At 40.2% G+C, this 13,426-nt stretch overlaps 1 protein-coding gene across 1 annotated transcript in view; it reads left to right on the top strand.

Annotated features, from left to right (window-relative positions):
- Positions 1 to 13,426, top strand: part of col24a1 (collagen type XXIV alpha 1) — a 79,934-nt gene that overhangs the window by 24,560 nt on the left and 41,948 nt on the right. The window contains exons 8-19 of the mRNA XM_085774960.1: positions 1,263 to 1,307; positions 2,291 to 2,344; positions 2,759 to 2,803; positions 4,395 to 4,448; positions 5,946 to 5,990; positions 6,859 to 6,912; positions 7,539 to 7,583; positions 10,805 to 10,858; positions 11,185 to 11,229; positions 11,760 to 11,813; positions 12,358 to 12,411; positions 13,209 to 13,262. Of these exons, the coding sequence (XP_085631086.1) occupies positions 1,263 to 1,307; positions 2,291 to 2,344; positions 2,759 to 2,803; positions 4,395 to 4,448; positions 5,946 to 5,990; positions 6,859 to 6,912; positions 7,539 to 7,583; positions 10,805 to 10,858; positions 11,185 to 11,229; positions 11,760 to 11,813; positions 12,358 to 12,411; positions 13,209 to 13,262 (603 nt within the window). The remainder of the gene's footprint in view (positions 1 to 1,262; positions 1,308 to 2,290; positions 2,345 to 2,758; positions 2,804 to 4,394; positions 4,449 to 5,945; positions 5,991 to 6,858; positions 6,913 to 7,538; positions 7,584 to 10,804; positions 10,859 to 11,184; positions 11,230 to 11,759; positions 11,814 to 12,357; positions 12,412 to 13,208; positions 13,263 to 13,426) is intronic.

The raw sequence follows: 13,426 nt of genomic DNA, 5'->3' as shown, positions 1-13,426 counted from the left end.
GTGTTCTCTCTCAAATTTAGCTAGATGTTAGCTGGCCGTGGTCTGGATTAGGTTACCTGGTCAGACAGACTGCAGCCCACTCTGCCCCTCTGCCTGTCTTCACTTAAATCTTAGTTGCTATAAATTATTTTGGCTATTTTACTTTGTTGCTACATCTGCCTCCGTCACACTGTGTCCTCTTCACTATCTTTGCGTACCAATGTCTCTGCATATACCGGTATCTAACTGCAGCCGCTCTCAGCCAGAGCTGGCAGAGCTGTCCTGGGATGTTTTGCTGTCTCGCTTGAACATGAGAGGCTTTAAGGTCAAGGTCAAAGGTCATCCAAAAGAGGAAAGACACCCTGTCCACTGTCAGGGGGTCAATGACATGCACAATATCCAATGCCTTCTCAGGTCAGCAGTCGTCATGCCTTTAAGAGAATTTCATGGACAATACTATGAGTAAAAAGGACCTGACATTCCTTCCATGTCAACCAATGTGCACATTCATACGCATACTCATACTCTATATCTCTTCATTCAGATTTCTTCTGGCAATATTTTACATGACTGCTGCTGGACTAAAAGCTGTAGCCTCTTGATAGACAGCAGACTTTAACAGAGGTCATCCTCTATAGTAGTTCTCTGTTGTTGTCCAGGTAGTCTCTCATTGAAACCGTGAGTCGGGTGTCCACATAGCTGGCCACCACCTGCCTCCCAGGAGGCCGTCACAGTGTTTGCAGTAGCTGAACCTAATATATCCAGCACATGAACTGTGCCCCGTAAGGTATTTTCAGAGGAAATGACTGGCTCTGCAGACTCGACTCTTTACCCCCAAGTGGGCCTTTTTATTGAGTGTGAAGGTTCATGTGTCACAACCTCGGAAGCATACGACACAGTCAATTGAACTGTTCAAGAAGGGCTCTCGTTGCCCCGCTGACCTGACCCTGACCTTTTGTTTGGGGGCTGTAAACATCTGTTGTTGATAATCAAGCAAAAGGGAAAAATAAAGGGCTTAGTTGGGTTAGGGTTAGGGCTTTAAATGTTTTTAATTGTGTCCCTCTCAAACCACACACCTGCACAACCACGCGATGCAATTAGACACATGATTAATGTGTCTGTCTGTCAAACATTAGCATGTTATGTTAGCATTGTCATTGTGATTACACCTCGAGTCACCGCAAGTACACCTCATTGAATTGCAAGCATGGCTGTAGACAGGTGTTCTGTGATGCCTTTGGTTTAAATATACTCAAAATACACTGTTTTAATTCATTTTCCAGGGTCCTAAAGGTTATCCAGGACCACCCGGGCTGCCAGGAGAACAAGTAAGTAGTCTTGTGTGTCTGTGTAAACAACACAAACGTTTTACATTGCTACAGCAGTTGTCTTTATCAGCTCTAATGAAACCATCAAAGGCTAGAAACCAGAATGTTTTTTCACTGATGCTACTACATTAGTCCATATACCATACATATGTAAAGCCTCTTCCTGTCAACTCAAAGCAGCCACAGTATATGCATAATTTTAAAGCTTAATAGAATTTAAACAGTCAAGTGCTAAAAGGTCACATTTTTTCTGCCGTTATTTTAACATGGGGGTTTGTGGGGACTGACTTCCCTTTTGGAGCCAGCCTCAAGTAGCCAAACATGGTGACAAGCCGCAGTTCTTAATTTTTCAAGCCCGGAGGTTGCTGCTTGATCATCAGCCAGTTACAACAGTCCTTCAGCTGTCTCCTCCCAATGAGTGTTCAATTTTATCCTCAATTTCTTCCCTCACTTTGATGGAAAAACTTTTCACCTTGTTAAATGCTAACAGTTAATGAGCCCCATTATACAGGCTCTCTACACGTCCACATCAGAGGATCAGATCCAAGCGTAGTGGTTTAAGAACAATATACAACCCTCACAGACTTATTGTAGTCCTGTTAGACAGTGATGATGATAATTGTACCGTTTCAAGGTCTGATTTATTCAGAATTGCGGCATGTAGTAATTACTGCAATTGATGACTGGTTTAAATTGTGCTGGATAAAAAAAAAAGTGTAAAGTATCATATTAACAGTGGACTGAAAAATCAGCAGAGTGAGCCAGTGAGGGAGGGGTGGTTCGGAGGCGTGCAGAAAGGTACAGTTAATAGACAGGGTTGTCCTGGTGGAGGTTGTCCAGAATGAACAGTGCTTGTTTTATTCCTCAGTTGGCAATGCTGGTAGAGGACTGTGTTTCTCCTCTTTCACTTTATCCATCCATCTAATCTCCCTATTCACCATTCACACTCTCTCTCTCTTTCTCTCTTTCTCTCTCTGCTGCAGGGCATACCAGGGCTTCCTGGGGAAGCTGGGGCTGCAGGTTACCCTGGCAGGCAGGTGCAGTGAAAAATACAAAAATACGCTTCCAGTTACCCCATTGTTCCTCAGAGATTCTTCATTCAGCTCTACAGAGAATACACAAATAATAACTGCATGATAAACACTGTGTCTTCCAAATGTACACAATAAAAATGGTCAATTAAATGTGCACATTTAAATGCATAAATGAATGACTTTGGTTTCCCAATGTCATTTCAAATATGCTGTTTTTGTACTTTATTGATGAGAAAATATATATTGCAACTTGAAATATAAAATGTGTTTTCTTTTAGATCTTTGTCACTCTGCTCTGTATCATATGAGGCCATTCAAAGTTTAATGTCTTTAGGTTTGTCTTATCATGTTAGATCATTCAGTTTTTGTGTCCTGTGACCGAAGGCCCTTCTCACCCACGTCTTTGTTTTGTTGCAGGGCTCAGCTGGGCCAGAAGGTAACCCAGGGCCTAAAGGTGTACGTGTAAGTACCAGCAGCTCTCTGTTCGCGTTATGCCCTCTTTTCATCAGCAGCAATGGATTGAACACTTTGTTTCCTGAAAGGATTAGGACGGTGTCAGACCCTCAGCCCTCCTCAAGAGAGACTGCTCAGGATCTAAGTTGAATCTCTAACCCGAGACATAGGGCCTGATGTGAGAATGCTTGTGGGGGCTGGTCCAGGCTCTGAGTTGTCACAATGAAAGCTGACTGGTTCTTTTTTACTATGGCTCATTCCTCAGCCAGTAGTAATACCCACAGAACAGGAAAACAGAGGAAAAAGAAGAGGATGGAATACAAACAGATGGGAGTATGAAAGTATGAAAGCAGAGAGGAGGAGTGAGGAATGAGGTCAAATGAGTTAGTGAGAGAAGGGACTTAGTGGAGCATTGCAGCTCTTAGAAAGAGGATAGCTGGGATTACTGTGTCAGACTGAGGCAGGCACTGTGAAATAGAGTCACCAAGACAGTGCACTGATAAGGAAGGAGTGTGTGAGAGAGGGTGGGACTGGGTTGCACAAGTGACTCATACAAACCAACTGCTTCCTATGCAAACTGAAAAACTTGCCTATGTAATGCTTATAAAAGCAACACAATTATGTTCAGACTGGCAGTATCTGCATGCAACTGTGGTATATTTAGAAACATGGCAGAAACAGCTTTCACATCTGATGTTATGTTAACCAAGTTAAGATATGAGTGGTCTTTTTAAATGCGTTATTTGGCACATCAGCAAATATTTAAGACCCACAAGAATCTGCAATGACTTTCATGTCTTGATTAATTCACTGAAACAGTTTTGAAGTAAAACAAAGTGGTAGGAAGTTCATATAAAAGGTTTGTGTGTAGAAGGTGAAAGAAAAGGGAGTACATTTCCTCACAATGCTACACTGATTATATTGAGTCATGGTTAAGACACTGATTATTCCAGAGCAGAGCAGCACGCAGCTCCAATACACAACATGATACACTCATGAGGCTGTCATTCAAGAATACTACCACAAATGTAGTGGATGTGTGGAGAGTTACTGATCTGAACTGAACTAAACAACTGACAGCAGCTAATCAAATATTCTTGAAAGTGTCACACTAAATACATCAGCATCCGAGCCAGAGACTTCAGAAATCCTAAGAATATATATGTAAAAGATAGGAAAACTCCTTTGACAGTATGATCCACTCTTTCCCCCGTCTGGGATAGAAATATCGGTTTCATTTGATTTGTGTGACTGGACCAAGCCTTTCACAGCTCTACTAGCCAAACCATTGTGATATATTAATAATCATCACTTCCAAATGATCTTGGTAAGCAGCACGATATTTTGAAATTGACTGATCATGGTACAGAAATCCTTTTTGGTGGCCAAGATGAACAAAAATTCTTGTGCTGGTGCTTTGAGACATCAATCATATCACTATTTTATGATCACGGGCATTGGGAAAGTGTTCCTGCTAAAACTAATTTATTTGATATGAGATTGAATAGAAATATAAGAATGAAATACAGCCTAGCATAAAAATGTGGTTTTGTGATAATATCCAGGCAATGTTGTGATGTCATATATTGTTGATTTTCAGGGTTTCATTGGGCCTCCTGGTGTTGCTGGGCCATTTGGGCTGGAGGGGGAGAAAGTAAGTGACGTCTGTGTATTTTTTAGCATGATTAATCTGTGTCCCTTGACGTCTTTTTATTTACAAGTGCTATTCTATCTCTGATAAATCATCTACCACTTGTCTTCTTCCTTTTGTTTCTCCTTCATTGTCTCATACTTGTTTTATGGAATGGCCTCCCACTAGATATCAAAGAAGCTACATCATCCACTGCAATTTTTAAGTCCCGTCATACATACCTCTTTACCCAATACTTTGGTTTAATCTAATTCTTAACTGTTTTATCATTTTCCTCTGCTGCTTTATTATTGTTTTTATTGTCTGTCATTATTATACTTATTGTAAAGTGTATTGCGACCATGTACCATGGTGATTTTGCACTTTAAATTAATTGATTGTTACATCACAGACTGGTTGATGGGCACCAACTCCCATCAGACTCTTTGTTTTAGCACTTTGCACAATTTTGCTGTCAGTTCTTACTATGTCATGTATAACACCGATCAGCCACAACGTTAAAACCACTGACAGGTGAAGTGAATAACATGGATTATCTTGTTACTATAACACCTTTCAACAGTTAGTTCTCAAAAGGCGATGTGTTGGAAGTAGAAACTATGCTGATGCCTTTCCTCTATCAAAGTCATCCCCAATGGGCACAGATGGATGGCCTGGCGTGTGTGTCATTTACCTGGGTAGGAGATACATAAGGATTCACTATGAAAAGAAGAGGAGGTGACAGAAGTAGTATAATGTTCTGCTGGACATGAGTCCTGCCCTCCATGTGGATGTTACAGTAGCTTGATATTTGCCACCTATCTAAACATTGTTGTATACCAAGAACCCCCTACATTGGTGGCGGCAGTGTCAGCAGGATAGTGCCCTGCCACCCTGAAGAAAATGTTCAGGAGTAGTTTGAGGATTATGACAAATCTCATCCCGAGCAGGCATCTGTGGGATGTGATGAAATATAAATCCAATTGTTGGACACTCCTCCACTTAACAGGATTTAAAGGATATGCAGCTAATGTCTTAGTTCCTGATACTACAGGATAACCTTGTGAGGTTCATGCCCCAACGAGTCGGAGCTGTCTTGGCAGCACATGGAGAACCTACACAACATCAGACAGGTGGTTGTAATGTTGTGGCTGATCGGTGTGTGTCTCTTTTTACAGTCATAGTTAATACTGATTGCTGTTCTCGTTGAGGATGTTGTGCAGCAGTAAAGTGTTCTCAGCAGCAGCTGTTTGAAGCTTTAATTTACTACTCTACGATGATGATGTCACAGAAAAAATGAATGATGGCATTCATTCCTTCATTCTTGATGGATCTAGTCTCAAGGAAATCCTGGTCGTTATGGCTCAGTTGTGGCTTGCTGCTCTTCAGCTTGATTTGTGCCAGATGTCCTGTTAACTCAATCTGATGATATAGATATGACTAGTATACTTCTCTTTAGATTCTGTGAAAAAAAACAGTACAGTAAGTACAGTAACACCATGTTATGTTTTTTTTGTCTAGGGCATTCCTGGTCCTGTTGGAAATCCTGGCCCCAAAGGAAGACATGTAATAATGACTCTCTTATAATTTCTGCTTTATTTTGCAGTTGCTTCTTTAAAACAAACTAAATACCTTTGACATATATCAACAGCAATCAGAGCCATTTGGAGGCAAGATTATCTGCGTTATTGTCAGGGAGATTGTATAAACTGATGGAAATAATGGCTGTATTTGACTTCTTCAAAAGCCCTGAGGGCATCAAAATGAGATAATTTGTATTTGGCATCTGTTGTGAATATGTTAAAGCAGTACAGCCCCGAGGGCCAGTGGTTAAACAGTTAAACAATACCATGTACTATGTTCTCCAATGCCAAATTTGTTCCAGGGTGGCACTGAAAAAAATTACACTTAGATAAAGATAGAGACAGATGGAATGTCTAGGTTGGGCCCTCACACTGTGAAAAGTTAATGCTCTAAAAACAAGCCCTAGCTTCTCTGTGTTGAGGTTGCCAAATGGGCAGTCGGCCCAGTGTCTGTTTTATCCGAAGGGTTTTTTCTGGAACACTGAGCGATGTCTGGCTAACTGGATCAAAGACTGTGGCCCAAAGGCTGCTGTAAGCCAGTCCACAAGCTCACCAATACACTCACTAATCTTGCTTCATTAAATAAGCATTATTTTCACACGTTGTCAATGCAAATTTGATCTCGATCAACAACTTAAGGAAGTGGCATCTTGCATGATACTGCATACTGTATGTGAACTAAAAAATGAGGTGCTACACATAGCAGTAGCGATGAAGATGCGCAGTAAAAAGCAAAATGAACTACTCCTCATTCACCTCTATGGTGGTGTCTTGTACTTCAAGTTGAGACTGTGTCAAGGAGTGTTTGTCCTGAGTTTCTTCGATTGAATGCGCATGTGTTCGTCCCTCAGGGTATTGTCGGAGATGCAGGGGAAAGGGGACCACCTGGTCCTGATGGCAATGAGGTGAGAACTGTTGTCCTCCTCCATATGTGTTTTCAATTTCCCTCTTTTTGTCTTCTCCTATACTCACTATTTCACTTTTCTGTCTTCCATCTGCAAAGCCTGGGCATCCATCTGTGTTACTTGTCTTCTCTTGTCAGTGACTAAATGTACAACTGCACTTTATTAACCTATTTCTGGCTTTATTTTACTCTCTTTTCATGTATCTAAAGGCATTTTAGCATCACTGCCAAGATGTATCAATATTGTATGATTAAAAAACCAAAAAGTAAGATTTTGACACAAACCTTTCTCACCAAGTAAATTTATAAAATGCATTCAGATGACATAACTGTCATTGTCTATAAAAGTATATAAATTAATTTCATTCTGTTCAGACAGATTAATCTGACATTACGTAATGAATATTTAAGAGTTTTCCTCAGTGGGCAATTCTGCAAATTGAAAAAGTTGCCTTTATTTGTTTCAGACATAAATTAAGTTTGGAGCCTATGTCATCCAGGATGTTGGCACATGAAAACATAGTTTCACTTACAGTATTTCCAATGTAGCCCCTTGGAAATGAGGAATGTGCAATACTGTAAGTGTCCTGTCCTGTGTACTTAGGATGTTGCTGTGATGTTTCACAGGGGCCTGTTGGTGGGGCTGGCATCAGTGGCTTTCCTGGTCTAAGGGTGAGTATCAGTTTTTGCAGTGTTGTAATTTTTATTCATGTGTTATATTTCCCATACCGAATGAGGAGTGTGCATCTGACATTCATTTGGCTCAAACTGTCTGTACTTGTTTTCAAGGTTGTCTGTCCGTCTGTCTGTCTGTTAACTTGTCTATCTCTCATGGTTAGACTGGGGTTTGGATGATCAATAGCACGTTTTGCTGTGCCCTCCATGAATGGTCGTGGTTTATGTGATGTGTATTTTTTTTATGTCTCTGCAACAGCCAGAGCCATATTGTTTTTGGATTGTCTGTCTGTACATGCTTCCAGTCTGTTTTAGTAAACGCACAGTTTGTGGATTTTGGGGGTAAAAAAAGTCACTCACAGGTCTTAAATGTTACCTGCATGACCACTTGGGGGACCCTGTCTCATATTGCACTGAGAAAAGAAAAAATCAGTGTTCTCACAGACCTAAAAATATCTTTTCACTGTGGAACTGTTAAAAAAAAGTCTGAGCTCACAGACGCCTCTTAAACATGTTCATATTGGCAAAATAGATACAATTGTACATATGGCGGGTTTCCTGTGTCATGATTTCAAGCCTCATTTTCACTGGTTTGCTGTCCTTACAGCCTGGGGATTTATTGGGGTGTCTGAGGGGTCACCTGGTGTGGCGCTAGACACATCTGGATAGATGGAGTTTCCTTAACCTTCACCTCAGCTACCGGCTGTAAGTCAAGTTTACTAGTGACACAGTCAGACATGAAACATGCAGACATCATCTTTCAGATTTTTGTTTAAATAAGGTTATAATTACAATATTGTAAATGTAAAACAATAATATATAAGGAATACCACATCTACAAGTGTGTCAGAGTTACAGACTAAGATGACCCAATTCATGTAATCTGTCACTGTCTATATGTGTCACTTTCAAAAGCAAATTATCGTCACCCCAGATTAACTGAAGTTGGGTTGTGACATGTGCATGTCTACCAACATCCATATGCTACCAAGTCTTTATGCCACAAACTGCCTTTGGACTTTGGGTTTAGTCACCACTGCAAGGTGCCAGAGGTGCAGTGTCTGATTTAGTTCCCACCCCTTGTTTGTACCTACAACATAACATCAGTTCTGCTGCAGAGAGCAGCCCCGTCCTGACTCATAGAGAGGTTGTTAAACAGTGGAAAACTGGCAAACAATCTTTAATAACATGTACCGGTAATGGAGCACTGCTGCCCATGCAGGCAATGCCTACCACGCCTCTGCACTGTTAAACAGTATTGCCACTGCCACCCATGCCAGCTCAGATTAAAACTGATGTTTATGATTTGCATGAAGTGCAAAAATCACTTATTGTGGAAATGCCCAGAGCTCAGATCTCCTTTTAGCTTTAAAGATTAGAAGATTTGTTTATATTGTAGATTACATGTATGGATTACTTACTTGTAGTTTCTCACAAACTACAAAATGATGCATATTTTATCAACAATTACCCAACCCCTGCCCAAAAGTGATCATAATTAATAATAATTAAAGTTGATGTAGTGGTTACTTGTCTTAATAACAACAAATCATTGCCACTAAGTACTCTTGAGTAATCACACAAGAGAGCCAAAATAGTGACACCTCCTTAATCCAGTCTTTGATGTAATTCATATTCAGTCAATTTTTCAGCTGACTGATTTTGACAGGTGATCCAACAAAGAACTTTAATTTGACATCTAAAACTCATTTTCACTTTGCCAGTGTCAGTCACACCCTTGTGGCTTTAGTCGTGCCCACTCACTTATTGAAAGGCAATTACACAAAGTTAGACCTTTAGTTAAGCAATCAGACGGAGAACAGAAACAGAGCAGCAAGTGTTCGTTCTGGTATGCACTTGATGTCTTTGCCAGTGTGTGACTGAACTAAATGTGATGCAGCCAGACACTTTTTCACAGCCTGAACAAAAAGCAAGAAGGTGAGGTAGAGACAAAAATAGTTTGACATGTGATAGTATGTGTGTGTTTCACTGTTTTACCTCTATAAGCTTCAACCAGTTTTTGATCATTTTCCCATGTGGGCAGAGTTCCTCATGTACAGTTTCATGTACTTTCCCCTCTGGTATGTTGCCTTTCAAGTATATGATAGTGGTAAAGTTTATGATTGTTCTGAAGCTACAGTGATTGTGTTGAAATAAGATGTTCACAATGCAACAGCATGTTTTTTGTTAAATCTTTAATGACTTAAATGAGTTTAGGAGATGATGGTGATGTGAGGATGGTCTCGAACCACCTGGAAGTCAGGCTTCATCTTGACAGCGGTTGGAGCAAAAGCTCCGTGTGGGATGTTGATGTACCAGATCACGTCACTCAGGCTGGTGGACACCAGAGTTTTGGGGGAAAAGTTTTTATCTGCTCCTTTCATGTTGTTTTTCCATGTGTTCTGTGCTGAAAGCTTCTTCTGATGGAGCACACATGATAATTGCCTGTCTCGCTGCAGTACCACAGAGAAACTACAACATGAATCACTGGCACTGACAGGGTCCAGATGGAAACCTAGTTTAAGCCACATGTCCCTGATGACATAATATTGTGCCCCATTCTCTCACTTTTTAATATCCCATGGATTTGATTGTGTTGAAGACAGTAGATCAATAGAAATGTTTGAGTTTCCCTTTTCCGAAAAAGTGAGATAAGATGTTGAAGGTTCCTAATTACAAATGCATTCATTTATATTGATTTTGACATTTTAACATGAGGCAAACACTGTCTTTGTCCCTGCTTGTCTTGGAATACATTCTGACAGAGACATCTTTTCAACCAAATCAAAAAGAAAAAACACGAGTGAACAGGCTGCCACTGTCTGCTTGTATACATACATTATATGTAATTGCTCATACTAAAAATGTACGGCACCACACATGTCAATCAGTGTTACCACAACATCATTGCTGCTGACAGTGTTACAGCAGTCACAGTGAAAACCAGCAGTAACCTGTAACCCGTGTGCTTGTAAAAGATATTTTTTCAGTGCAGCCAGCCACACATTCTGGCCATTCCCACCTCGCCTCTGTCATTACAGTGGATGTTGAGGGCTGGCAGTGGCGAGCAGGGCCGAGCCTAGACCCATACCAAGCTACTGGAGGATGCAGTGTTCTCACAGCGAAGTTCTGTTGTGACAAAAGAGAATGAAAACGGCGGCGTGTGTTTGTGTATTCATGAAGCATGAATTCCACTGTGTACCTTTTCCTCTCCCCAGGGGGAACCAGGGCCTGAGGGACTGCGAGGGCTGCCTGGTCTGGTGGGACCTCAGGTAGGCTAGACATTGGCTACTGAAAATGCTGTAAATTTGTATCCTCAAAAAAAAAAAAAAAAAACCAGTGCAAGAATACATGCATCCTCTCTGACATGCAAAAATATGCATCGTTGATGAAGCGTGAGAAACAACTTTCAAAGCTTTTGCAACAAAGTCAACTTATCATTCATCAACTCCTCCTCCTTGGCTTCACATCATTTGGCTTCACATCATATGCAAAACTAATTCTGTCATCAAAGTTACTGATTTATTGAAAATCCTTTCTTCTCTCCAACTCACTCACTCGTCTAATTTCCCTCCCTCCTTCCGTCTGTCCCTGGCAGGGCCCAGCAGGACGAGCCGGCCTGCCTGGATTGAAAGGTGATAAGGTGATCTAAATATTTATATTATTGCAATGTATCTGTGTTTTATGTGTCAGCACTCCTAGTTGCATAATTGGACATATGAACAACAGATCATTTAAGATTTTGTTTACAGCCACCTGCTAGACCCATCAGCCACAACATGAAAACAGGTGACTGAAACTACAAATTAAATTTCAAATCAAATTACCAATGATTCAAAATACATTTTTTAGAAGTGCAACAGATAAACACCAGTCAGCCTCAACAAGATAAACAGTCACTTGTTTTAATGTTGTGGCTGATCAGTGTAAACTTGAATTCAGTATTATGATAATTGATAATTCTACATGTGGCCATTTGTTTTCACGACATTCAAAGATACATTTTTATAGCAGATTGGTTTCCATTTGACGTGATGCTGCATAATGTGAATGTGTTGTGCAATACAGTATATACTGTGTGCTTTGTACCTGTCTATGTTTGATCTATGGTTTCGTGATCACTGTGGCAGGGTAGTGTTGTGTTATATCTCTGTGTGATACTGTGAAATTTAGGGTGAAGTGGGACAAAGGGGCGACCCAGGAGAGATGGGGTACCAAGGGGATAAGGTAAGTTTACTGTTACACACGAGAGAAAGCATACACACACCATGTGAGCATTACTATGTGTTATGGTGTAAACTGTTAATAGCAGCAGCTTATTCAACGAACTTATTTTTTGATTTTATGCAAACAGCCGTTGTTCTGACTTCACATGACCTCACTGCAGAATTCAAAAACATATTTTGTTTTTTTCATTTTATGAAGTTTTTTATACGATAAATTGATGTTCTTGTTTTTCTTGTTAAAATGTGTTGACAGGATCTCAGTTGATCTCTTGCTGTGACAAATAATTGGACAATAGCAGAATATTTGGAGGAGTATTGATCTTTGCTAAATCAGGAAAACATTCATCTAAACTTTTATACAAATTCCAAGTGCGTTGTGTGTGTTCGAATGAATGCAGATGTTGATTCATTCATCACATGAAGTCACCACATAATTCTTGCCTCATGCAAATATCTGTGTATTTGTATGGAAATTGATGCAAAACACAGACACACAGACACAGTGTGCAAGACCAGTTTGAGAGTATTATATCTGTATCTTTCAGGGTGCCGCTGGTTTGCCTGGTCCCCCTGGGCCAAGAGGGAAACCAGGACCACCGGTATGTTCGTGTGAGTGTGTATGTGTCTGTGCCGCTTTTATAGACAGAGCCATGTAAACACAGTGTACCACAACGAGATCTGGACTCTATTTGTGTCAGCTCGTAAACTGCAGCCTGTTCAGACACATTCACAACACATCATGCACTTGCAGGTTAATGAGCTCAAATGAGGGGAAAAAAGGGATGAATGTTTAGAACAGTTATTTGTTAGTCATTTGGAAAATATAAATATGAAGTATGGAATGCAAAAAATGGTCTGGTATTAGTTTGATAAAATGATAACTGAGAGGATTTCTTTTCAGTAACCTATTTTCAATTTAGTTTGTGAATCAACTAAATCCCTATTTTTACCAAAAAACAGCAAATTCTCATTGACATATTTCCAAATGTAGCAACACAAAACACAACGTAGATGACGGAAGCAGACATGAAGTGAGATGTGTTTGGGCCCTGATTCCTGATTCCCAGTGTACATGACACTTTCTGTATGTAATACATGTTGATTCATTGTTCAATGTCAATGAAAATAAACTTTTGTTGTCAAATGGCTCATAGAACTCAGTGTGAAAGTCAGTAATACCATCCTTCAGATCCAAATTTCATAGGAAACCAAGTTTCATGAAGAAAAAAATATATAAATATAGATCATGTGTTCTGTTTATATACGGTATTATATAAGTGGTCGAAAAGAGGTGGGGGCTGTGTTGTATGTGGGTAATCAGAGACGAGGAAAACACAATGAAGCTGAGAAAAATACCTTGTCGTCCTGTGTTCTTTTCTTTCTTTCTTCTTAACAGGGTACAATTGGTGATATGGGGGTGCAAGGACCACATGGGCCTCCAGGGCCAGAGGTAGGATATACATATACATTTATATATTTATTTATTAGTTTATTTGAAAAGGGACAGTGTTCATTAATAAAACATTGTAAAAACAGATGTAAATGTACCCGAGGTAGCTAAAAGGCTAATTTTCATCGGTAGTCCCTCTGCCTGATGTTAAAGGGGCACCCTAT

This window comes from Trachurus japonicus, chromosome 4, assembly GCF_045865225.1.
Source record: "Trachurus japonicus isolate A0001 chromosome 4, Traja_1.0".
NCBI lineage: Eukaryota > Metazoa > Chordata > Actinopteri > Carangiformes > Carangidae > Trachurus > Trachurus japonicus.
This window is presented reverse-complemented; position numbering and strand designations above follow the sequence as displayed.